Consider the following 27,380-nt stretch of genomic DNA (forward strand, 5'->3'; position numbering starts at 1 on the left):
AGGGATGGTTAGGAGTTTTTTATCCCCTCTTGCTGTGTGCCCTGAGCTGCAAGTTGCCCCAGTGGGAGGAATCCACTTGTATGACTCATCTTCACATGGAGAAAGGCAGAACAACAAATGGCTTTTGTTCTCTTTAATGTCCTACAGTAGTCCGTCTGGTACTGACAGACCTTTCCTGTTGGACAGGCCGTAACATCTTCTGTTGAAGATTAGCACTTCACCCTAGTTAATGTCTCTCTCCTGTTTGGTGAGTTACACAGTCACAGAGGCTCACAATACAACCACTCAAATATTATCATGCAATATGGGAACAGTGAGATTAATACATGAAGCAAATCAAATCACAAGTATTCAATGAAGTCTAAACACTAAACACTTTCTTAGAATCTATTTTAACAATACTAACATACAGGCAAGCTAGACTGATACTAGCTACGTATTTGCCAGTGTTCACTTGAGATGTGGGGACTTTGGCTTGAGCTGGCACCTGTTCTGCTAGCATCACACAAAAGTATCTTTGGACCCCAGACACACGAACCTTAAAAGAACAGAGAGATCATAAATACCTGGCTCTGCATCTGGTTGACCTACTGAAAAGCTAAAGGACAAAAATACCCTTTTGTACCAGAGAGTAGCAGAGTTGCATAGGCAGTTGTTGTAATAAGTGGGACTATAAATTTACCCTAATTGTAAGCCCAACTATAAAAATTAATTGAAAGTTTATCAAATGTCCCAATAAATGAGAGAACTGCAAAGGGGAAACAAAACATAACAAAATTAGTCTAAACAAAAAGGCCTACTACCAAATTAAAGAACTGTGTTAAGATCATGCCTGGTAAACATAAAAACAAAACTAGAAATCAGTGGACCAAAATCAGGGTGGACTGATTTTAAATCAGTGACATAAATGACTGATTTTAATCATGATTTTAAATAAGCATGCAGGAAATCTTGATTTAAATAATTGATTTTAATCATGTTTTACATTTGTACTTTAGTTATTTTCCTAAAGAGAGGTTTATTCTCATTGGCCATTAACCATTAAAACATGCTGATTTGCAACTAAATATAATCTTTACACTAAATTTGGTGCTCCTTTTCACTAATCGGGAGGATACACAATATCATGTACATTTAAGCAATTATGAAGCTTAACTTAATCTTTATTCAGATGGTTAGTGTTTACATATTTTATTAGAAAATGTTAAATGATGCATTGCTCATTTATTAAAAGGTTGGTTTTTTTAAATCTGATTTGTGAAACTATTTGGATGGAATATTCAATTAAAAATGCACAATAGTACTTTAATTTTTTTATTAAATAAAACTAGCTTTAATATGCTGAGTACATAAAAAGTTATTCAAAACAGGATTTGTATTTAAAAGTAGCTGATTTATGAAACAGAGGAAGCATTATCTGTAGTTAGTGAATTGAGCTGATTGTTTCCGGTCACCATGTCTTTCGATATTTTAGAACTAGTAGATCTCATCTTCTCACACCTAGTTTTTATTCATAGATTGGAAGAAGAAAACAAGTGTTTTCTGCTTTTTCAACTTCCCTTTGGTTTCTTAAATTTGAATGATCTAATAATTGAACTGAACTAGTTGAATAAACTGTAATGAAGAAAATATTCGTTCTGCACCTGCAGAAAAGACTACTGTTGTCAATAGCTGGTTTAGCACTTCAACAAAATCTAGTTCCAGGTGCTTAGTAAGTGACTTCCACCAGTTCAATGGTTTGACCTTCATTAAAACTAGGCAAAAATTACATAGTAATTTATATTTTTTTGTATTTAATTTAAATTATTTTAATAGATATTAAGTATAGGCCTTAACAGATTGTCAGTTTCAAATGTAATTTTAACTAGGTTTATTTTTTAAAAAATAACCTATATTTAATTTAAATGAAAAAAATCCAGGTTTTTTAATTTTATTTTAAAGTTTTGATTTTTATCCACCCTGACCAAAACTTATGTGTCAAAAATTTGGTCTAATTAGTAAACAAAATAATGAGAGGATGGGCTATTCAGCCCATCACTCCCTTTTGGGGTCTTAAAAAAACCCACACACTAGGGGGTGGGAAAATTACGCACAAGAAGCAGCTGTCTGCCAGCAAGTGCTGCAGCAAGCTTTACCATCATGGCTGCCACCCTCACTATCTCCTTGGATGCCCTGTAATACCATTGCACCTTTGCCATTTACTGAGAGGTGTCCTGACCAGACTGGGCCAAGAGAGGGACTGAGATGATGACATCACCTCCACTAGCTCTGGCTGAATTCCAAACACCCATTTAGGAAGTGACACTTTGACGGACAGATTCACACACTGTCTATCTCTTGCTCAGTCCTTTTCCTTCTCTTCTTCATTTCTTCTCTCTCCTATTTCTCTCCTTTCTCTTTCTGTCTAATAAGAGTCTGGCTTAGCCAGCCAAGAATACATATTGTTATGAGCTGGGTTATGATAAAAGGTGAAAAGGCTACTTCAGGCTGAGATCTCAGTATCATCATCACCACTCCCATAACCACATTGGTCATTGGGGCACCATCATTGATGAGCAATCAACCAATTGTCTCCACCCCGACGATTGAGTGTCAGTGCTTGAGTCTCCATGAAGTCCATTCCTGTCCACTCTTTTATGTTGTTTAAACAAGGTTTGGGGTTCAGTATACAGAGATCTTTGACAAAGTAAAAGATCTCTGCATACCGAACCCCAAACCTTGTTTTAACAGCTTAATGTTGGACAGTTTGAGGGCTATGTTAACACCTTTAACTCTTTGGGCCCATTTATTTCATCAAAATTAATACTACAGTCTTCACGGGGGACAGATATTCCCTCTCTCTCCCTTCCCTCCCCCCCGCCCCCGCCACGTTCTTTCTGAAGAGCAAGGAAAGGCACATTTTCAGCCCAAAGCTCTGTGTGTTTCTCCTTAGATTATATGAATGAAGCTGTTTGCCTAAGAATACACAGACATCATCACAAATACAAACTCCCTTTAAAAATTGTCCTGGGCAGATTAACAGTCGGTCAGACAGGAAGGGAACTGCTCCAAATTAGACCATTTGAAGGTGCACAGCCTGTCTCCTAGGACTCAGCCCTAATGGTAATAGTTGGCAATTGGACTAGATGAACTATGCAATCATAGGTGGCCACATAATGGCTGAAATGGCATTACACAGCCACTGCTAGTTGACGAAGAGTCTGAATATGACCCTCAGAGCTCTACACTGATGCTCAGAGGGGGACTAGCACTAAAACAATATTAGACTCCTGCCAATAATCAAATAATAATGCAGCTAAAATGCAACCATGTGAGTCAACAATGGCCTAACACTGTTCCTAGGATGTTGACTCATCTAGTGCCGTGGAGATTTAATTTTAAGAAATGGCAATTTACAGGAGCTTCTGACTCATGCAGTTTCAAGTGTGTGGCTGCCTCACTTTGAAAGATGTATCTGGCACTCACATTATCTGTAAAATCACATTTTAATATATTTTTGTCCTGCATACATCAGTTTTAATTCAGCCTTTTGTGTTTTTTAATTTTATTTAGATATTTATTTCTTTATTTTGGCTGAACAAGCAGCTACTGTGCTAGAAAGCCCAATTCAGCCAGGGAGAAAAATTAACTTGATTCTTTAATACTTAACTTCTTCCAACTTTTTGGTATTAAATTTCTGTTGCCAACTTCTCCCCTCAAGAATAGAATCTTCTCTGCTTTTGAAAATGATCCTGTCTTTGCTCGTTACCCTGGAGAAGATGTGACCCTTGAGAAGTATCGTGAGCTGACATTCCTGCGCTGTAAAAGGCTCTTTGAATATGAGTTTCTTAAACTGGAAGATATCATGGAGAAGCCATTAAAAATTATGGTTCTTATAAACTGCCTAGGGATGTATGATTGGTCTCTGGGTACCAAATATTTGTTAAATGCTCAGGTAAGTACAACTCAGAGAAAAGTCTGGTTACCCTGTTGCACTGCATTTTCATAGGTTTTTTTTTTCCTCTTTGAGGAACATTTTCTAAAAGCAGTATCTCACCACAACTACTTTTCTCTTTTTAAATAAGAAAAGTGAGTTAATCTGTTTAAAAGTGCCGGATTGGATAGGCTTGGTTTGAAATCAATGGGACCCACTTTGCCGTTGACTTTAGTGGTGCCAGGACTTCACTCTTGGATAACAGAACAGGTGCATCAGAGGTGTTAGTACTGCATACTTTCCTACATGAGCCTCACCTCCATCTTGGAGGGGCCACCCCTTTTTTGTGTCAGAGGAGAAATTGGCCTTGTTCATTCAGGGCATGCTCCCAAAATCACTGCAGCTAGTGGAAAGATTCCCACTGATTTCAATGGGCCTTGGATCTGTCCCTCAATCCTTTGTCCTTCAGTTGAATCTTCCAATAACACATTGGCTGAATGCATTATTTAATGACTATTTCTATTTCCATTAAATGATTTTTTTATTAATGATTTCTTCTGCTATATGGCCAGCTCCACTACTTAGTACCAGCTGTGGTTGTGATTTTGTGACGTAGATAGCTGTCCAGCAGGAACTAAACTGAGACCACGAACTGTTTTGTAATTAGAACAGCATGAGATGGTAAAAGCTTTCAGTTACTGCTGATCTGGGATGGATTTGCTGGCCAACTTCAGATTCAAACCCCAAGTCATTTAAAACAGAACTATGTGTAATGAGCTAGTACGTTTTCAAAGGTTTTGCATCCCTAAACTGTGGTTTTGCACTTGTAACTACAGGCACAAGTGGAAAGTGAACCCACTGAATGTTCCCTTACAGCTGCCAAAAGGTGGGCTTGTCGTGAGGAGCAACGTCTCCATGACCCATTCCATCCTTGGCCTCTCTTCTGTATAATGCAAAGTGTGTTCTGACTTTGTATGACATTCAGTCCAGTGCACAGGAGCTAGCACAAAGCCAGATCACAACTTTAAGCCCTCAAAAGAGTGTTTAAGTGAGAAGTAAGTGTTGGACAGCTCTTTTGGCCCCTTACTAAGGATGACTGTTGTGCTTAGTGATTGTTGTGTTTATTCAAGCACTCTTCCAAGCATTTTGACAGGGATTTCACAGTCATCTCTCTCGTTTTGTGTTTTCAGGTGTTCGGTGGTGCAATTGAGAATACTGGCTCTGAAAGGCATCAGGAATTTGTGAAGCAAACCAGTAACTTGGAGGTAATTTTGGGGTAACTCTTCAGGGTTGGGTACTGTCATGGTTAAGGGGCTAGCTGCACCTCTGGGCCCTTTCTGATCTCTGAGTGCAGGTGTTCAGCCCTTCACCATTACCTGACTCAGGGTGGAATTTTGTAGTTCTTCCACGGTTGGGTCTGTCTAGTCTGCAATAACAGAGTATGATTGCAGCTCGAGTAGCCACCTAGCTTGAGTGCCAGAGCAGTGAAACTATGGTAGTGTGACACAATCCCACCCAGAACTCTAGGTAATTTACTCATGGTGCTAGCCTTGAGCTGATGAGGTTAAAAGTAGGTCAGATATATTGGCTTGAGCTGCAATCAAATGCCATGATTGGAGTCTAGGCATACTATTAAACTGGGGCCCGTATACACCACTCTGTGTATACAAACCACCTATTACCCTGCAGGTCTGACTTGATCTCAGGCACCTGCATTTCCACCCTGCCAGAACCTGTGACTCGTGCTATTGACCAACAGCCTTCTTAAAGCAAAGTATTTTTATTTAGCCATTAGAACAGGGGTCTCAAACTCAGTTTGCCTTAGGGCCAGTGCCAGTCCTCAAATCCTCCCAATAATGTCACTGAAGATGGTGTTCAGAAAAGAAAACGTTTATATTGTGGTTTTTTAGTTTGAATTGCTTAGAAATAATAAAGCTGTCATACAACTTTATACAATTCTTTGCTTGCCAGAGAGTTTTTAGTGTTTACCAGACACCTGCCAATGCTTGAGTTCTGTCAGTTTGTTGATGTTTGGCCTCTGTGACTGAGCAGTTGAAACCTTCAGGATTGCAGCAAGGTGTGCATCAGATAGTTATGTTCAGTATTTTGACTTGTTTATATTCATTGTGGAAAAAAGTGATGCTACCTCTATGGCTGACTCTGCCCGGCAACTAATGATGATATCTCTGTCCCTCTCCCCCAGCCAATGGGAGCTACGTGGAGTGGCACCTACAGAGGACATTGCCGGCAACTATCTGCCTGCATCTCTCCTCCACAGGCTGCAGCAGGGAGGTTCTCGGGCCGCAGATGGCCCACAGGCCAGGAGTTTGAGGCCCCTGCATTGTAGATTCGTAGACTCTAGGACTGGAAGGGGCCTCGAGAGGTCATCAAGTCCAGTCCCCTGCCCTTATGGCAGGATCAAATACTGTCTAGACCATCCCTGATAGACATTTATCTAACCTACTCTTAAATATCTACAGAGATGGAGATTCCAAAACCTCTCTAGGCAGTTTATTCCAGTGTTTAACCACCATGACAGTTAGGAACTTTTTCCTAATGTCCAACCTAAACCTCCCTTGCTGCAGTTTAAGCCCATTGATTCTTGTTCTATCCTTAGAGGCTAAGGTGAACAAGTTTTCTCCCACTTCCCTATGGCACGCTTTTACATACCTGAAAACTGCTGCTATGTCCCCTCTGTCTTCTCTTTTCCAAACTAAACAAATCCAATTCTTTCAGTCTTCCTTCATAGGTCATGTTCTCAAGACCTTTAATCATTCTTGTTGCTCTTCTCTGGACCCTCTCCAATTTCTCCACATCTTTTTTTAAATGCGGTGCCCAGAACTGGACACAGTACTCCAGCTGAGGCCTGACCAGCACAGAGTAGAGCGGAAGAATGACTTTGTGTCTTGCTCACAACACACCTGTTAATGCATCCTCGAATCACGTTTGCTTTTTTTTGCAACAGCATCACACTGTTGATTCATATTTAGCTTGTGGTCCACTATAACCTCTAGATCCCTTTCTGCTGTACTACTTCCTAGACAGTCTCTTCCCATTCTGTATGTGTGAAACTGATTGTTCCTTCCTAAGTGGAGCACTTTGCATTTGTCTTTATTAAACTTCATCCTGTTTACCTCAGACCATTTCTCTAATTCGTCCAGATCATTTTGAATTTCGACCCTATCCTCCAAAGCAGTTGCAATCCCTCCCAGTTTGGCATCATCTGCAAACTTAATAAGCATACTTTCTATGACAATATCTAAGTCATTGATGAAGATATTGAACAGAGCCGGTCCCAAAACAGACCCCCTGCAGAACCCCACTAATTATACCTTTCCAGCAGGATTGGGAACCATTAATAACTACTCTCTGATTATGGTTATCCAGCCAGTTATGCACCCACCTTATAGTAGCCCCATCTAAGTTGTATTTGCCTAGTTTCTCAATAAGAATATCATGCGAGACCATATCAAATGCCTTACTAAAGTCTAGGTATGCCACATCCACTGCTTCTCCCTTATCCACAAGGCTCGTTATCCTATCAAAGAAAGCTATCAGATTAGTTTGACATGATTTGTTCTTTACAAATCCATGCTGGATACATTCCCTATCACTTTACCACCTTCCAAGTGTTTGCAGATTTCCTTAATTACTTGCTCCATTATCTTCCCTGGCACAGAAGTTAAACTAACTGGTCTATAGTTTCCTGGGTTGTTTTTATTTCCCTTTTTGTAGATGGGCACTATGTTTGCCCTTTTCCAGTCTTCTGAAATCTCTCCTGCTTCCCATGATTTTCCAAAGATAATTAGCTAGAGGCTCAGATACCTCCTTTGTTAGCTCCTTGAGTTTTCTAGGATGCATTTCATCAGGGCCTGGTGACTTGCAGGCATCTAACTTTTCTAAGAGATTTTTTTCTTGTTCTTTTTTTATTTTCTCTTCCAAACCTACCCGCTTCCCATTAGCATTCGCTATGTTAGGCATTCGTTCAGACTTCTCGGTGAAGACTGATACAAAGACATCATTAAGCATCTCTGCCATTTCCAAGTTTCCTGTTACTGTTTCGCCCTCCTCACTGAGCAGTGGGCCTACCCTGTCTTTGGTCTTCCTCTTGCTTCTAATATATTGATAAAAAGTAGTCGTGTTTCCCTTTATTCCCATAGCTAGTTTGAGCTCATTTTGTGCCTTTGCCTTTCTAATCTTGCCCCTGCATTCCTGTGCTATTTGCCTATATTCATCCTTTGTCATTTATCCTAGTTTCCATTTTTTATATGACTCCTTTTTATTTTTTAGATCATGCAAGATCTCATGGTTAAGCCAAGGTGGACTTTTGCCACCATTTTCTATCTTTCCTACCTAGCGGAATAGCTTGCTTTTGGGCCCTTAATAGAACAAAGCATTAGAGAAAAAGATTTTAAGACAGCCAACATGTATGTTTACTCTCATCTATTCTTACACTTCACTATAAGTTAAGCTTTCCTCTTAAGTCTCCTTAAGGGACAATGGCAGAGCAAGTAGCGTTAATGGCTCCAGCCCCTCCTTGAGGAGCACCCAAGCCAGTTCACCACAGCATGAACAGGATGAGTCAGACAGATTAACAGAACCAGACGCTAAGGCGGATCTGGGTTCGCTAGGACACAGAATGTGAGTTGGTTCACTTCAGTTCCTGAAACTTAAGTGTAAGCTATTAGAGAGAGGAGGCCTTCTCTAATATTCACCTTTCTCTACATGGGCAGGCTCTGCCACCCAGTCAGAGCCCTAGGGTGAATTATCCATTCCATTCCATAGTCCAGAAACATCACACTAGTGTCAGATCTAGATATAGTATTAATTATTGTGAAAGAGCACCCCCCGTTTGTCAGAGGCATTTTATTTAATTTTTTTCCCCTTAGGATAACTACCATAATGAAAGCAATACTGGCAAAATTATATTGCCGCTAACTTGAACTACTGTGTGATCTTTTTCTTTCATTCCTTTTTTTAAAAATGCTTATTTATTGATCAGCTCATGTTATGTAGCAAGTAGTTGATTATGTAGATGAGCTCACCGTAAAAATCAATATGAATCCAGTTAGTGATACAATTAAAGATCCTTAGCATCAGGAAGAGCGTAGCATTCTGTATCCGTTGCAATAGTTTTACCTTAGGTTTCAGTTTAATCTTTTCACCTTTTTGAGAGGACTCCCAAACTGAGTGGCGTTGTGACCTGGTACACAGGGTTGCAGTGTCACTCACTGAAATTTGGTCCAGTGGCCCCTCCATCATGATAGAAGAGCAGCTGGGTCAAACCTGAGAGGTTCTGTGACCCCACACACCAGGTCACAATGCTTGGAGCGGGAAGCTGGGCCCAGCTTCTTGGGACAGTAGCCGAGCTGCTGCTGTGGAGTGAGTGCGGTGTGAGCTTGCTTCCCAATCACACCCCAATCCAATTGTACTACCCTGCCTTTTTAGGATGTACAAGAGTAAAGATAACAGGCCAAATTTAGCACTAGTGTAAGGGAATGGAATTCATTGACTGCAGTAGAACTGAGAGCAGGTGGACTTCGCACCCTGCTAAGAAAAGAATTTACGCACTCTGGATTTAATCTGAGTTTACGCTGTCCAAGTGTTTGCAATTTTTCAATAAAACATAGACAGCCTATTCTTTTTCCAAACTAGGCTGTTCCCAGTGCTTAATTTGTAATGAAAGAGATACCCAGAGCTCAAGCAATAAGGTGCTGAGGTTCAAGCAATTTTTTTATATTCATAACTGACACAGTAAGCTCAGAAGTGCCAGGGCTATGAACTGTCAAGCCTAAAGGTGCCTGAGCTCAGCCATGGCATAAATTAAGCACTCTCTGCTCCTATGGCTTCCCTACAGAGAGACCAACACACCATTCCTCTCTCGTATAGGCAACAGTTCCTTCTACTCAAAGAACCAGTCCCACTTTTCCTATATGCTGGGTGTAATTAATAATCTGCACCTGCCTTTATGAGTCAGCAGCTCCCTGCAGGGTTATGACACCTGCCAGGAAGATGGCTCAGTGGAAACACACTGCCACCCTATTGCAGGAGTTGTGCCAGCTTACACAAGGGATGAATTTGGCCCAATGCAACCTCCTACTAAGCAGTTGGATTTTTATTAACTCATTTTTGCATCAATACGATATTGAGTAACATTCTTGATTTGAAAATGTTTGAGTCCATGATAACATTGAGTTGATTTGCACCTGCTGCTTCATGGTTTAGATTTTTGGATGCTTTGCTCTGACTGAAGTCAGCCATGGCAGCAATACCAAGGGCATACGGACAACTGCCAGATACGACCCCACCACACAGGTCAGTCTGTAACCTACGGAAGTGACATTTGGTACATTTTTGTTTACATTCTGTTATAAAGATATCAAGCCAAAATGATTCTGTGATTAACAACAATTAATACTTCACTTGTGTCAAGCACTTTTTAGTAGAAATAAAGCTGAGCGGGAACTGGAATTTCCATCTCACAAAAAAAAATTTTACTTTTTAAAAAAATTCATTCTGAATTGGAACAAAAAGTCAGACATGTGAAATTTTCCCTAGGAGGGATATTTTCAAAAAAATCCTCTGTTGGAAAAACCAAAATCAGTTTTGTTTTGTTTTTTAATTTCTGCTTCCAGCACCTGAAGCAGCTGGCTCCATGGCAGCCTCCAGGGAGGTTGCTCAGAAGCTGTCCAGCAAGTTATTCAGTCTCAGATAAAATCAGGAGCATTTTGCATTTACTACAAAAACCCGGAGACCATTGTGTGTCTCCATGGCACTCCCTCCCCTCATCATGTTATAAGAAAGCTGAGAGGCTGAATTTTAGGCCTCAGGTTGAGAATCATGCTCATGTTCTGCCCTGACTTTTCCCTAGACACATGTTCTAGAGTAAAGCTTAGCCCTATAGATTCCTGTCAAATCCACTTTCATTGTTGTGAGCATTTGGATCAAAGTACAGTATGAAATGCTGGCAATTTTCAAAGTGTTACAATGACAGCGAACAAAAAAAGGATGGATGCACATTGATTCGTATGATTTAACACTTTCCTCTTTTTGACTGTAGAAATTTATCATCAACACTCCTGATTTTGAAGCTGCCAAGTTTTGGGTTGGCAACATGGGGAAAAATGCCACTCATGCTGTCGTCTACGCCCAGCTGTACACTCCAGATGGGCAGTGCCATGGATTACATTCCTTTGTTGTGCAGGTGGGAAAAAAGTACTGCTTTGGTTTTTTTTATGTCACTATATTATGTCTGCTAAGCAATTCTGTAAAAATGTCTAATATTTTGTACCAAACTTCAGTATTTATTTGATCACTGTGCTTTTGAGGCAAGAATACAGTCAAATTAATAGTAGCAAATTGCTATAACTAGAAAATACAGATGAACCTCCATATTATTGCATCACACGTGCAGTTTGAAATAGCCTACAAAGTATGAAATACTTCAGATCAGGAGCTCCTCAGAGCAGAAAGTGTCCTTAAGTGTTTGAAAAGTGCCTAACCCAAACCGGACAAAAATAATAATAATAATAAATACAATGAGAATAACTGAGAGCATATGTTGGATGTAATGCATGTCCAAAGCCAAACAGTGGAAACACTCCCATTTTTTTCAGTGAACATTAGATCAGGACCTATTTTCTAATGAGGATCCTCATCACTTGCACACTGCATCTGCATTGACTTTGTGGATCTCCCAAAAGGGCCAAAAACATGGTAGTTAATTCTAAATTTTTGAAATGTCAGATTTCTGGGATGAATGAAGTGGGTATAGAGTTTTTGAATATTATATGTATGAAGCAAAAAACAGAATTTATGGACAGAGTTGTGCCATTTCAAGTGGCAGCATGTATTGCAAGTGAAACGAAAGGCAAACACTGGCTTTCCAGCTGTGACGTACTACTAGACGGTGCCAGGCCCCTGCTAGTTTATGGCAAGGTAGAACCTGAGCATATAATGCCAACTGAAGTGTGCATGCAGGATGCCACAAACTGCTGAAATCCCAGCTGCTTGTGTCATCTTGGACGACAGTGGGATTGAATCAGGGACCTACAAAGCTCAGAGAGCGAGTTTTCTACAGCTTGCGCTAAAGAATCAGGCTCTGTAACTGGGGGCTGTATCAAATTCGCATTATCTGTGATTTGGGCACAGAAAGGGTTGCCTAGCACATACTGACCAGTGAGTTACCCTTGCATTTGGAATGTAAGCACTAGGTGACAGTAAACATGATTGAAAACAGAAAGGTCATGTGTCCTTTGACCTATTTGTGAAACATGATATTTTGGAAAACATTGTCTTGCAACAATAGATGGAGCTACTATAAGATGGGTGCATAACTGGTTGGAAAATCGTTCCCAGAGTACTTATCAGTGGTTCACAGTCATGCTGGAAGGGCATAATGAGTGGGGTCCTGCAGGGATCGGTTCTGGGTCCGGTTCTGTTCAGTATCGTCATCAATTTGGATAATGGCAGAGAGAGTAAGCTTATAAAGTTTGTGGATGACAGTAAACTGGAAGGGGTTGCAAATGCTTTGGAGGATAGGATTAAAATTCAGAATGATCTGGACAAACTGGAGAAATGGTCTGAAGTAAATATGATGAAATTCAATAAGAACAAATGCAAAGTGTTCCACTTAGGAAGGAACAATCAGTTGCACACATACAAAATGGGAAATGACTGCTTAGGAAGGAGTACTGCGGAAAGGGATCTGGGGGTCATAGTGGATCACAAGCGAAATATAAGTCAATGTAACGCTGTTGCAAAAAAAAAGCAAACATCTTTCTGGGATGTGTTAGCAGGAGTGTTGTAAGCAAGACACGAGAAGTAATTCTTCCATTCTACTCCACGCTGATTAGGCCTCATCTGGAGTGTTGAGTCCAGTTCTGGGCACCATATTTCAGGAAAGATGTGAACAAATTGGAGAAAGTCCAGAGAAGAGCAGCAAAAGTGATTAAAGATCTAGAAAACATGACCTCTGAGGGAAGATTGAAAAAATTGGGTTTGTTTAGTCTGGAGAAGAGAGGGGACATGATAACAGTTTTCAAGTACAAAAAAGGTTGTTACAAGGAGGAGGGAGAAAAATTTTTATTAGCCTCTGAGGATAGGACAAGAAGCAATGGGCTTAAATTGCAGCAAGGGCGGTTTTGGTTGGACATTAGGAAAAACTTTCTAACTGTGAGGGTGGTGAGCACTGGAATAAATTGCCTCGTGAGGTTGTGGAATATCCATTACTGGGGATTTTTAAGAGCAGGTTGGACAAACACCTGTCAGGGATGGTCTAGATAATACTTAGTCCTGCCTTGAGTGCAGAGGACTGGACTAGATGACCTCTCAAGGTCCCTTCCAGTTCTATGATTCTAACATTCATCGTGAGATGTTCCCTGTTGGCTAGCCATGAATGTCATCTTGTAGCGCAAGCCTACTGTAGCTGGTAGTGCCTTTTGGTCCTTGTGTGACCACAGAGGGAAGAGAGATGAGCAAGCCTAAACCAGGAAATGATGATACTCGGGGGTGGAGGTGGACCTTCTGGGGGTTAGTCATAGAAAAATCAATGTAAAGGAACTTCTGGGCATTAAAATGTGAAGAAATTAGGATTTTTATATGTTTACTGGGTTTTTTAAATGTGTAAAGAAGGTTGATTGGAAAAACAAAATAAATACAAATGAATGGCCTAAACCTATGGGCACTGCATTAGTTCACACACTGGGCACATTTGGAGAGTTACCCGTGTAGTGTTAAGGGCTACCAAATTTTATTTTTAAATGAAAGCATGGACTCTGCAGAAATTGATCACGGTCTCCTGGGAAAGCTTCCTCCTTGAAATGGGTGCGACAACTTTTCAAACCCTCTCTTTTGGGTATCAGTATTTGTCCTAAATCCACAAGCCAATCTGCATGGAAGCAGGGTTTCAACCACAGAGATCAGCTCGCAGGATTGGAGCCATTTTCAGTAGAAAACTTGCAGAAGCAATGGCAAAGCTACACGTATTTAACTGAACTGGGTTGCTGACCAGATGGAACAAGTCATATCCCTGAGAAAGGCAGAACACAATTAGTACATAAAGTTAATCAGTTTTGTTGATTCCTGTTTCTGTCCACATAGACCAAAAGAAGGTTTTCATGCTAATTGTGATTAGAAGATTCTCCTATATAGATGCACATTTGGAGCATGATAGTGTAATTAGTAGCATGTTATCAAAAAGTGAAAGATTTCCAAGTTGCTTTCATTACTGAATTTATAGTATCATGGATGGAAGAGTGCGTTAAACAGGAACTATACATGTTTTTGGAAAAATAGTGAGGTTTTTTTTTAAATGCTAATAACAAAATAGATTGGGAGTACTTTTCACTGTTTGAAAGGAGTCCACAAAGAGCTTTAGTTTTCTTATGACTAAAATATTGTTTCATTTAATTTCCACATAGATTCGAGATACAAAAACACTGCTTCCTATGCCAGGGGTGATGGTAGGTGACATAGGAAAGAAACTTGGGCAGAATGGTTTGGATAATGGGTAAGTGAATAACATTTGAAAAAAGAGAATCACTGTACTTATATTGCTACTTATAAAGAAATGGTACCAAAGTGCTAAGTCTGTTCCATGTTTCTGTTGAGGCAAGTACTTACTGTAAAAATATTTTGTTATTTACAAAATATAAACTGAAGACCCTTCAATATTAGTATTCTCTATTTTAATACCCATTGCTTTTCCATTCTCTAGCTTCTGTAGAAGTAGATTTGTTTTGTACATAGCACCATTCATATTCTGTGAACATCCAGGTGTTCTAATAATATACTCTGTACTTACACAGCAGCAGTTATAATGAACGAAACAAAACAGTCACATGTAATGGCAAATTATCTTCTCCAGCTCTCTGGGGAGGAATCCTTACTTGTTAACTGTCTTGCTAGTTTGAGCCCCCAGGGCACACCTAAGCAAGGTGAGCAAGCCTATAGTTAGCTAATATATAGGCTTAACCAAGCCCCCCAGTCAAATTCACCATCTTGTTTAGCCTCTGAGATTCCTGGATAAACTCCCCTTGATTAGAGGGTAAGGTGGTAAGGTTTTCTTCCAAAGATCAGCTTGACTCAGGGGACTGTTGGCCAAATAGATATCCTTCCATATAGTCCGGAGAGTCAGTACACCCTATCACACAACGTCCCACAAAAAGACCATATCGCAAAAACCTGAGCCAGGGCTGATGTGATCTGAGTTAAGTGCAGATGACAACCAGAAAAATTGTGGGCTCCTTGTATTTCTTGAAGGACTTAATCATTATTCATAACAGCTAGAAAGAGACTTGCAGTAATGAAAGACCGTCGTGGCCCGTATATCAGAAAACGTATCCTTAGGGATGGCAAATCTGAAGGGATGAACATTTCTAGATCATTTGGGACAGAAGATGATGAGAAAAATCAGATCACCATGCTGAAGCTTCCATTGAGCCAGATTCACCAGGCTACAGCACAACACCATTCACATTGTTTTAGTGCTTTTCCTTTCTTCAGTGGCCTAGTGATTAAAGAAAACAATTGGCCCATTATGGCAATCTGCTGTGTCGCTTTACATAGGTATTGAATTAATAGGGAAAGGCATGATTAACCCCTAAAATTACATTTAAATACCAAAACCCCACAATTAGTATTGCACATAGTCTTTAACACAGCTTTTAGCCACCTACTCACCTGCCTTTTTGGATACCTTCCTTTGCTCTTCTGACATTATCTGCTTGCTCTACAGAAGTAGAATGTGGGTTTTCCACAGCAAACTTAATCAAAACAAGCCAAAGCATATCTATTCAGTAAGGAATGCTCCTGGACTTGAAGCAGTTATGAGTTAGTGGCCTAGTGATAGATGCTTTTCAGCCCATCAGGCTGTTGAGGTAGGAGAACTAGGAACACACACATTGGTGGACACAGTCACACTGACTGAGCACTCAGAAGCAACAGCAGGCAGCTTTGGTGGAGGAGGACTAGAGTAATGCTGAAATCTAGATTTCAGACTTTACAGGGACTATCCATAATAACATTTAGAGATGAAAATGTTTATTTTGGTGTGAAATAAGTGACTGCATAGTCTCAGATCAGATCGACTGGTCAATCCTGGAGCCTCTGTCAGTCGATCATGATCTCCGGGCCACTAGAAGTCCAGCAGGGCTCAGGCAGGCTGCCTGCATACCGTGGCCTCATGCTGCTCCCAGAAGCGACCGGCTACTGGCACATCTCTGCAGCCCCTGGGGATGGGGGCGGCAGGCAGGAACCAGCCAATGGCAGCTGCAGGGACAGTGCTTGTGGCTGTGAGCAGCGCACAGAGACACACTGTTTCCCTCCCTCCAGGGTGCTCAGAGACGTGCTGGCCGCTTCTGGGAGCAGTATGGAGCTATGGCAGGCAGGCAGCCTGTCTGAGCCCTGCTGCGCTGCCGGCCAGGAGCTGCCTGTGGTAAGCACCTCCCGGCTGAAGCCTGCACCCCGCACCGCCTCCTGCACCCCAATCCCCTGCCTTAGATCACAATCCCCTCCTGCACCAAACTCCCTCCCAGAGCCCGCACCTCTCACCCTCTCCTGTACCCCAACACTCTGCCCCAGCCTGGAGCTCCCCTCCCACACACCCAAACTCTCTCCCAGAAAGAAACGAATATAACAGCTGTTCTAAGAAGTAGGCTGTTTTGAATTAACTTAACTATATTCTACATGTTTGAAGACTGAAATGTAACCACAGAACGGCTTTAGGTTAATTAAAAGGCAAGTTTAGTATAGCGTTAATATCCTCAATGCCATAATTGTGATAATTTTGGTTAAAATTAGGAAAAAGACTTGTATACAGGGGCCCCACAAAATCTAATAGCTCCGGACCCAAAGGAGAGTTAATCTGGCCCTGAAGCAAGGGCAAAAAACTAACCATATAAAATGAAGTGAGAGTCAGACTCATTAAAAACAAGAGAATAAAGATGAGAAATACCAGCACAACAGTCCAAAACGAAGCAGGCAGGTATCCCACCACCAATAATATTTCATTTTAAGTTACTTGAGAGAATGAGGCCACAGCCTCAAAATTGGGACAACCAAGCTAACTTGTCAGACAAAAAAATCTGAAATTTTAAGCAGCTATGGATGAATGATTCCGTTTTCTCCCAGCTTGTTTGCCAGTACTCACAGTTTCAGTAATAGACCTCTTTCTAGGCATCACTGCCCTCAAGGAAAGTCCCATAAGGCCGACCATTTGAGTGGATACAGGGAGAAGAAATATAATGGGAAATTCAGGTAGATTTCCCCCTAATAGCAACACCAGCATTAAGTCAGACAGTTATTTTGAACCCTTTTTTGTTTTCCTTTTTTCTTTGCACAAGACTTTTTTCTAACGATTCCACTTGATTTTTGAAATGTAATGTATTATTGTGTATGCACCACAATAGGAGGTGGCATTGTTGCATGGGTCTAAAACTGAATGGAGTAATTGAGCTTTGCATTTGCAAAGATGGAGTAATGACACTGAGTCATTAAGTACAGATCCACAAATACAGAAAGGATTTAATCTGGCACGTGTGCATGTGTATCACTGCTGAAACAATAGATCATTTTATAGATCGGGGTAGGCAACCTATGGCACGCATGCTGAAGGCAGCACGTGAGCTGATTTTCAGTGGCACTCACACTGCCAGGGTCCTGGCCAATAGTCCAGGGGCTCTGAGTTTTAATTTAATTTTAAATTAAGAACTTCGTAAACATTTTATAAACCTTATTTACTTTACATTCAACAATAGTTTAGATAGATATTATAGATTAATAGAAAGAGACCTTCTAAAAACATTAATGTATTACTGGCACACGAAACTTTACATTAGAGTGAATAAATGAAGACTTGGCACACCACTCCTGAAATGTTGCTGACCCCTGTTATAGATATTTGTCTATAGGGGCACAGGATTTTAGAAGACTTTTCATTACACAGTTTATTTTCAAGTGTATGGGCAGTAACCAGAACTTTGAGATAAAATGCATACAGTACATTTAGATTGGAAGTCCATGCAGTATATTGTAGAAAAGAAATAGCACACAACATGCTGTGTAGATGTCATGAGAAAGTCCCCTACGTTGGTTAGAATATCTGCTAATTTAAAGTAGTCGTGGGTATTCTAACTAGTCTTTGTTTGTTTCCCCCTCTCTCAGGCTAATGGGTATATGTTATTTTTTATTAGGTATCATTTGTATAATAGAAGTGTCTAGGAGCCAGAGTGATGGCCTAGGACTCCATTGTGCTAGGTGCTGTATAAACACAGAACAAAGAGACAGTCCCTGCCCCAAAGAGCTTGCATATAAAACGAGACAACAGGTAGATACAAGACGACAAATGGGAGAGTATAATGGGGTTGTCTGCCTCCCGAGTTTCTCCATGTGGCTCTGAGGCACCCTGCCTTGGTTTTCCCTTCTTTCAGGGTTCCTCAAAAACCCCACACGGTCCAGAGGTATAAAATACAATTCCCTTCCCGGAGCGTCTGATTTATGAAGCTTTTAAATACCATTTCTGTTGGCCCTTCAGGCCCAAACCCTTTCCCCTGCTCAGGGGGTCCCACAACCCTCTCCCCAGGGCCTGTGATTAGATTCAGGGTGGCTTCTTCCAGCTGGTTCCTTTATATTCCCCTAATTCAGTTCTTTCTGGATAGGCAGCAACATCCTTCAAACACAAAATAACTCAAAATTTAAAACCTCACCTAGTCTGCAGCTGGGCACAGCTCCTCCTCCTTGAGGAGCAGTCTTCCTGCTCTCAAAGCAGTAGCTTCCCAGTGTTTCAGAGTTCCCCGCAGTCTCTTTCCAAGCATCTGCCTTATCTATCCCAGGGCTGGTGGTCACCAAACCTTCCTCATTCTCTCCATTTGGGTAGGAAAGCAGGCTATGTCCCAGATGGTGCTGGGCCCATCTCCTGCTAAAGTGGCCAGCCACCTTGTGACAAGGAGCACAAGGAAACAATGGGATGATATACTCAGCCCTGCATTCATTCATCTGACAGCGTAAGCTACAGCTGTGAACCCACAGTGATGGAAAAGCAGCTGGGATGAAGGTCATGGTAGAGTAAGGCACCAGCACATGAAACTTTGCTGGAGAACCTGGACGCCACTGTCTCTACACAGAATTCAGCTGAGGGAATAGGTATGGCCAGGGTAGCAGATTCAGTGCATCTGCTCAGCAGCCTCCGGTATACGTGTTCCTTTGGTGTCTCAACCATAAATTAAAACTGCTTTCCAGAGGTGGAAACCACAAAGAAGGGTGAATGCTGACACTCCTCAGGAGATTAAGCTGCCCCACTACTGGAGGGGATTGTAGTGTACATCCCAGGTACCAACAAGGGTAAATGTATTCCTAACGCTCCCAAATGTTGTAAATTGAATAAATCATGTCACATCAGTAATGGCTGTCCTTATTTGGATGTGTGGGGATGGGACATGAGGGTTCACAAGAACCCTAGTATCCCACTGCTTGCCTACACACATCTTGCAGAGCTAGCACAAAGGTCTGTCACAAATGCAGCCCGGGTAGTCGGGACTGGATGAACTGCTTCCCAGAAGCACGTGAAGCCCCAAAGGGAGTGGGAAGGGTGTGACCTGGCCTTCCTATACTGGCTTGCAGAGCAGGCAGGCTTTAGTATTTTCAGTGATGCAGGTGCATGCTGTGCAGTCCCTGTTTACCAGGCTTCATAAGGAGAGAGAGAGACCTCCCTGAGGCATATACCCTCCCTGACTCCCCTTAGGGTGGTACATCACCTCCTACTCAGGGCAATAGTTATATGCCACAGTATGATCCCTAGAAAGCAAAAGACTACTTAAGTTCTTGTATGCTGTAGTTTCCATTGCGTGTGGAGATGAGAATGGGGCACGTTTCACCCTAATACGCAATTACTTAAAACTTTAGTATGTTTAATAGATGTTGCCAGCTATAAGACTGCCCGCACAAGGCCTGATTCTGATCTTATTTCTGTAAATCCTCCATGGAAATCAGTGGAGTTACACTGCTGTAAGACTGTCGGAAGCAAGATCAGAAGCAGGCCCATAAGGAAAGTGATGTTGCAATTTTACATTCTGTTCTTGAGTTTTGCTACTGAAACAGAAGGAGCTAATGCCAGGATTTTTAAAAACAAATGCCTAAATTTAGGCTCCAAAATACTTGTACATATTTAGGCACCTATTAAGGACTGCTGTGGGGGGAGAAATTGCAAAAATTACGGGGTGAAATTCTATGGCCTGTGTTAAGGAGGTCAGATTAGATAAACAATGGTCCCTTCTAATTTTGAAAACTACAAATCAATTGGGTTGCTTGGCTGAACTTTGCTTTCCTGGTAACGTAGACCCTAATATTTTTTTCAGGGGTTGGGTTTTCAAAAGCACCTAAGGGCTCTAGGAGCACAAGTCCCATTGAAAGTCATTGAATGGACTACTCTGTCTAACAAACTCATATAGACACCATCCCTGTAGTATATGAACATCTCACAATCTAGGGGCACATGGCTTTTGAAAACCTCTCCCTAGGAGCCTAACTTTAGGCACCCATTAAAAAAAATCCGGGCCTATTTTTTTTAAATCTCTTTTCTTGTCTACCATTTACACAACATTTAGTGCATACATATTACAGTGTAGTATTAAAAAAACATTCTGCACATTGCAGGCTTTACATTCTTTCCTCTCAAGTTATTCATCTTTTTCATTCAGTAACATAATGCTGCCACCAGAGGGTGTAACTGCATCAGAGCCTCAGTCATGCCTTAATATTTGAAGTCGTATAAAGTATCTGTCTGTTACTAGTAGTAGGGATGTGTTGCTTTGCTGCATTCTGTAAATGGAGATAGTTTAAAAAAGAAACTGGGCTTGTGATATAGATCCAGTCAGGTGCCTCCTTTCTGGTCACCCACCAGACTGCTATGGGGAGAATTCAAACTTCTGGGTCCCTGAATGCTTTAAGCTGCCAGGGCCCAAACAAAGTTCAGAAATTGCCACCATCCTGGGGGCTTCTGGGTACACTGTCAGGCTGCAGACTTTGAATCTGGCATTCCCTTCTGAGAACTGGAACCTGCTGTCCAACTGCCTAGCCTGTGGGGACAATGGTGACCCTTCATAGTTTCCCGTACTTATACACACCTCTCTCAGAACTCCACCCCAAAGATGTGCAGCTCCTGGATTGCAGTTTAATTCTCTCAGGGGACAATGTGTTGGTTGTGGAGCATTTAACACAGAGATACATTTTGCAAGTATAACACATTATTTCTTGTTTACTTACCTGTATAAATCACAGGAGAACTCAGAGCATATAGAATGTAACATCCTAAACCCCTTGCTAGCTCACCCTGTCTTTGGGGATCCCCTGCTACATGCCATCCCTACATGCTAGGTTGCTTCTCTCTCTTCTCCACAACCGGAGACAAAATGGCCAAATGCCCCAGATAGATCTCTATTTATAACTTTTAACCCTCTTTGTCAGGAGATGTCCTTACCAACTTCTCCACCTGAACAAAAACCTCTGCCAGGTGACTTTGGGGCCAAGGCAACCTCTCTCCTGCTAGACTAATTCTGCAGTTGGGTTGGGAGCCTATTGTTCAAAGCTATTACATTTCAGTGGGCAAATATTTAAAGTCGGTTACCTTTTGTTGCCAGCCTTTAGAATTTCAACCCAGCAGGGAGGCGAACAGACCATAGAGAAGGCAAAAGGCTGAAGCTTCAAAATGGAGTTTGCAGTTAGGTCAAGATACATGGAGTTCATAATCTCACACAGAATTCATAAATTGTACTGACAGATTCCCAAATCGTCACAGCTTGTGACCTTTTTTGCTTCTCTGTAATATATATAAAAAGGTGTAAAAGGAGAGGTTTGGGAGGAGAGAATTTGGAGTTGGCGGTGAGTAGGGCAGCGTGTATTTATTTTTTCTCTGCTGTTTTTTCACCTTAGAAATTCAGATTTTGTCTGCCTGGAAGGCGCTCTGGCTTTTTCTACTGTAGCAAAATTGCTGATTCCTGAAAATGTACATCAGCAAATGATTGCGACTGTGTTCAGCTGTGACCAAGTTCAGCTGTGACCAAGGCAAACTGTGTTTAGTACCCTTTCAGAAACATATAGGTTTGGTTGGCTTTTTTGGGGGGAGGAGAGGGTTATTACCACCTATTTCATTTCAATAACAGACTAAAACTTCGGAAAAATACAGTATGTTAATGAGTCAACATCCACTAAGCCAACATCCACTTCACTGAGGTGTGAACTCTCATATACAACGTGCTCCGAGATATTCAGGAAAATCATGGCAGGGCAGACTCAATGTTCCTGATACTACCAATTGAAAAAAACCAAAACAATCCAAGGAGGTTGGGTCACCATCACAGTTGCCAACTTTCATGTGGTAAATAAGCACCCCGACTTTCACAGTAAGCCAAAAATCAAGCTAATCCCATTTCAAAACAAAGCCAAAACAAACCAATCCCTGAGAACCCTGACATTCTATGTGACTAGATCGCCCAGTGTGTAGTCTGGGACTGTGGTGGGCCCGTTGTGCATCCCTGACTCTCTTCCCTCCCCTTGCCCTACTTGCTCCCCCTTGCCGGGAGCCGATCAAAAAAAAAGTAGCAACAAGCTACAAGCCCAACAAGCTACAAGCCAAAAACTAGCCAACAAGCAACTCACAAGCCAATTAAGCCCCAAACAAGCCCAATATCTGTGTTTTTTTCATGGGTTTGGTACATTGGATCACCATGTCTTGCTTTTTGCCTGGTGAGTATGTGTTATAGCTCCCCTCTGAGAATCTGTTACACCCTCCACCTAGGAAGACTTTGCTCTTCCATTTAAGTTGCAGCAGCTCATGCTTTTTGTTTCGGAGTTCGCCCGTTCAACTCTGTGTCGGCCAAGATGGCAGCTGTCACACAAGCTCACATCTTTCATATGCCCCTTTTAACTACATTATTAATTAGTTGTATTGCAGTAGCTCTTGGGAGCCCCAATCATGGATCTAGGCACTGCACAAACACAGACCAAAAAGACAGGCCCCATCCCAAAAAGCTTAGAATCTAAATCTAAGATGTCTTGTGAAACATCATGAGTTTGCACTGACTCTGACTGGCTGCTCACAGTAATAAAGCAAACAGATTGAAATATATTAACATGTTAAACAAATTAAAAAACAGTCTATGTGAAGTTCTACAAATTTGAACACACCCAAGTCAGGCAGTGCCAAAGCTGCAGTTCTCCTAATAACCCTGACTCACACACAGTGAGTGTCCTGTATATTGTAAAGTCTCCATTTAAGTTTAATAATTCACATTGCACAGCAACTAATTAATGTTCTCCATCATCTCTCTAAATTATTTTATATTTAAAAAAAAAAACGAAAATCTTAAACAGAATATCCTGGAGTGCACAGCCTAAGCTGTGATCGTAGTCCTTATCCTTCCTCACCCCTCTCTGCAATTTGTCACTCCCGCTCATTTTGGCACATCTAAAATTAAGGCCCCAGCCCTGCAGTGAGCTCCCCGCAGCCTCTCCGCAGAGTCTCAATGGAACGAGTGTGGCTCTCTGCAGATGCAAGGGTCCACCCACAGAGAGCTCACTGCAGGATTGGGCCTTACTGTAAGCATAGTGAGGCGGGGGTCTCTGTCTTTCTGGCTCTTCCATGAAGTGCCAGCACAATTATAACTGCTATAAAATGAGGTGGGCGTATTAACATAGCTACTGTCTGTTACTGTTAGCGATGCAAGTTTCTACTTTTGACTCTTGCAATATGGCCTAAAAGGCTGCTTTAATAACTTTTCCCCAGCTTCCTGGCACCCTTCCTTCTCTTCAACCTCATCCCTTTGTGAGCTACCAGATTCTCAAATGTGTGACTGATCTTTCTGTCTTCTGCAGGCTTTTCACCATCCCTCTACTCTGCCTCTAACATGATTTGATCATTGTGCCCTGTCACTATCACTTGATCCCCGAGCTTCCAATCCCATCCCCCTACTGGCTACATCTGGGTAGGAGGATTAAAGGGATTGTCACTTCAACATTCTCAAGATAGTCAAAAACAGAAGGCCATCAAAAGAGATCTGAGTGGGTTTGAAATTCCCCAAAAGCACAGTCTTGCCATCTGCACTGCAAGTAACAGCTTATTACTTTAGTACGGGCAAAGGGAGTGTGCAGCTTTTCCAGCTGCTCACTTTTATCCATGTTACTGCGCTCTAGATTAATGATTGTAGCATGATTTAAGGGAAAAGAGATTAACTTTGCTTGAAATGTTCTCTGCACCACTGGCAAGAGACCTGACGGAGAGGCTGCTGTGGGATTGTGACTTCATCCTGCCTCACTGTTCCAGGCAGGAATACGCATAGCCCAGTTATTCATCAGTGATGAATGGAGGTGGATGGTAGAAAACCTCAGAGTACTAGATTTAAAACATTTCCTATGTATATTATTTGTAAAATATTGTATGTGGGGCACTAATTAGCAGTGGGACACTGTTAACCCTAGATCCCTGACATAGAGGCTATGTCACTATGGGGATGTGGTTGCCCTTCTCAAGTAGGATTGTGCATGCAAGAATGCAGTGTTAATGGCTGCTGAATAGTGATGGGTGAAAAGTTTGGAGAGCAGTATATTCATTACTTTGTTAGGCTGCAGTCCAATGTTTAATACAGCAAGGAGTAAGGCACAATTTTTTAGCAGTGTGGGTGATTAACCACAGGAACAAACTACGAGGGGAAATGGCAGAAGTTTAAATCAAGATGGGATGCCTTTATGGAAGATCTGCATTAGCCAAACAAGTTGAGCTCACTACAGCAGTTAATGGGGTAACATTCGATGGCCTGTTGTGTTATACAGGAGGTCAGACTCAATCTAGTGGTCCCTTCTGGTCTTAAAATCTATGAACTTGTCAACTAATCCATGGCCAAGAACACGCAACCGGAGGCAGACCCCCATGGAATTATCCCAACCATGTATATTTACAGATAAGAGCCATCTGTCAGAACACAAAATGAGTCGAACCCTGATCACACTAACTGTTCTACAATGGAGGCCATAGGAAAGGTGGATTCCTATGTCACCGGTACATGTACCTTGCCCATTGCATAGACTCTTGTGTGCTGTACAGTTACACAAGTAGCTCTTCCATTCATTTAAATGGATTTTCCCCTAAACTTGTTGACAGATCTGGTCTGTCTCTGTTTAATATGTTTTCTGAGAGAATAGGCATTCAAAATGTGAACCATAACTCTATGAAATCTTATTTATTTTTAGTATGTTCCAACATCACTTTCCAATTGGTGTGTATGGTTAACTATAAAAAATAAAAAGATTTTAAAAAGCATAAAAGCTCTTGGAGAACTGGCTGTAGTTTCATAAGCCCATCCAAATCTAGGGTCCTACATGCATCTGCTTTTATTTTCATCCTTAGTCTTCATACACAATAAATCTCACTTCTTCACTCATGGTCATTGTCAGTGGATTTGTAACTTATCTTTCTGCCCAGTTATTCAAGCTTTTTAAAGGTTTTACCATTTGCTATATGGATTTATTTAGACATTAGCTGAGGAAAAAGCAGCAAATATGTAACCCATAAAGTATAATACCAAGATCAGTTACTGTTAAGCGAATGTAATTTAATTTTCTGGTTCACTAGTTATAAGAAATGTGATAGTATGGATTTTTTTTCCATCAAGGTCATTCTGGATAATCTTTTATGCAGTATAGAGATGATCAAACAATACTCTATGTCTGGCATTTTGTTTTTATAGTTGGCCATTAAGAACGTTCAATACAACAAAAAGCAACTTACTTCTTTTCTTCCTTAGAATTAGTAGGTGAAAATATTTGGGGAACTTCTATTTTCATTAAATAGCTATACATCATCAGTATGGTGTTACAGAAGAGACTCACTGGACTTGAAGTTGCGTATTAAAGGCTCAGAATATTCACATAGACTCATAGGTCAGAAGGGACCAATCTGATCATCTAGTCTGACCTCCTGCACAAGGCAGGCCACAGAACCCCACCCATCCAATTTTATAACAACCCCTATCCCAGGACCGAGTTATTGAAATCCTCAAAATTGGTTTGAAGACCTCAAGCTGCAGAGAAACCACCAGCAAGCGACCCGTGCCCCACGCTGCAGGGGAAGGCGAAAAATCTCCAGGGCCCCTGCCAATCCGCCCTGGAGGAAAATTCCTTCCCGACCCCAAATATGGCGATCAGCTAAACCCTGAGCATGTGGGCAAGAGTCACCAGCCAGCACCCAAGAAGGAATTCTCTGCAGTAACTCAGTTCCCATTCCATCCAACATCTCCCCGCAGACCATTGAGCAGACCTATCTGGTGGTAATCCAAGATCAATTGCCCAAATTAACAATCCTATCATAACATCCCCTCCATATACTTATATCAAGCTTTGTCTTAAAGCCAGGAAAGTCTTTTGCCCCCACTACTTCCCTCGGAAGGCTGTTCCAGAACTTCACTCCCCTAATGGTTAGAAACCTTCGTCTAATTTCAAGTCTAAACTTCCTAATATCCAGTTTATACCCATTCGTCCTCGTGCCTACATTAGTACTAAACTTAAATAATTCCTCTCCCTCCCTAACGTTAACCCCCCTGATATATTTATATAGAGCAAGCATATCCCCCCGCAGCCTTCTTTTGGCCAGGCTAAACAAGCCAAGCTCTTTGAGTCTCCTTTCATAAGGCAGTTTTTCCATTCCTCAGATCATTCTTGTAGCCCGTCTCTGAGTAGCTTTGTACAAGTGTATAGTCGTACTGAAATAAGTGGAGCCAATCACATAAGTAAAATTATTAGCATGCATAGGTATTTGCAGAATTGTACCCATATGCTAATTTAACACAAAACAGATTGGCTCTGTTTACTAAACTTTTAATATTGAGGCTGGATTTTAAAAGTGTGTGTGACTGAATGCATATCAGGCTTCCAATTAAGATTGAACTAACAGAGTGAGATTTAGCAGAGTATATCAGATTTATGAATGGAGAGGTGATGCAAGCACATGAAATTATCCTTGACTTCAAAGCAGGGTTTGAGATAGTAGTTTATTGACCATCACTTTTTAAATCACTTGCTGCCTGAGGCATCTCTCTCCAGGTAGCAACTGCTGCCTCTAGTCCTGCTCCTACCTCTCCACAGGTAATGTCGGAAGCAACTCTTAATCAGGGATGGAGCTTCCTTCTAGAATCAACAACAAAGGGAGAACAGACTGTGATAGGTCTTTTGCTCACCCTGTCCCCCATATTTTGTAGAGAGAGAGAAGCTGGACTGGATGAGTCCATCCCTGACATTGGCTCAGCTATCTCAGATGGTTTTACTTATGCTTTGCCAACTCCTTGCCCACCTCTGTGAGTGGAAAGTAGCTGTTTGCCTCTAGAACCTGCCCTCCCTCTTGTGCTCGCACAAGGAATGCAGGTAGCCCATATAGGGAAGCAAGGGGTATTAAGAACCAGTGTGGGTTCGTGAGGTAGGTTACAGT

The 27,380-nt window shown here is 41.5% G+C and overlaps 1 protein-coding gene across 4 annotated transcripts in view; it reads left to right on the forward strand.

Annotated features, from left to right (window-relative positions):
- ACOX3 (acyl-CoA oxidase 3, pristanoyl) overlaps window positions 1-27,380 on the forward strand; it is a 65,518-nt gene that overhangs the window by 8,234 nt on the left and 29,904 nt on the right. For all 4 annotated transcript variants that reach the window (XM_030563372.1, XM_030563374.1, XM_030563373.1 and 1 more), the window contains 5 exons: window positions 3,701-3,934; window positions 5,104-5,178; window positions 10,139-10,228; window positions 10,974-11,117; window positions 14,335-14,423. In XM_030563372.1, coding sequence (XP_030419232.1) covers window positions 3,701-3,934; window positions 5,104-5,178; window positions 10,139-10,228; window positions 10,974-11,117; window positions 14,335-14,423 — 632 coding nt within the window. The remainder of the gene's footprint in view (window positions 1-3,700; window positions 3,935-5,103; window positions 5,179-10,138; window positions 10,229-10,973; window positions 11,118-14,334; window positions 14,424-27,380) is intronic.

This window comes from Gopherus evgoodei, chromosome 5 (genome assembly GCF_007399415.2).
Source record: "Gopherus evgoodei ecotype Sinaloan lineage chromosome 5, rGopEvg1_v1.p, whole genome shotgun sequence".
NCBI classification, from domain to species: Eukaryota; Metazoa; Chordata; order Testudines; family Testudinidae; genus Gopherus; species Gopherus evgoodei.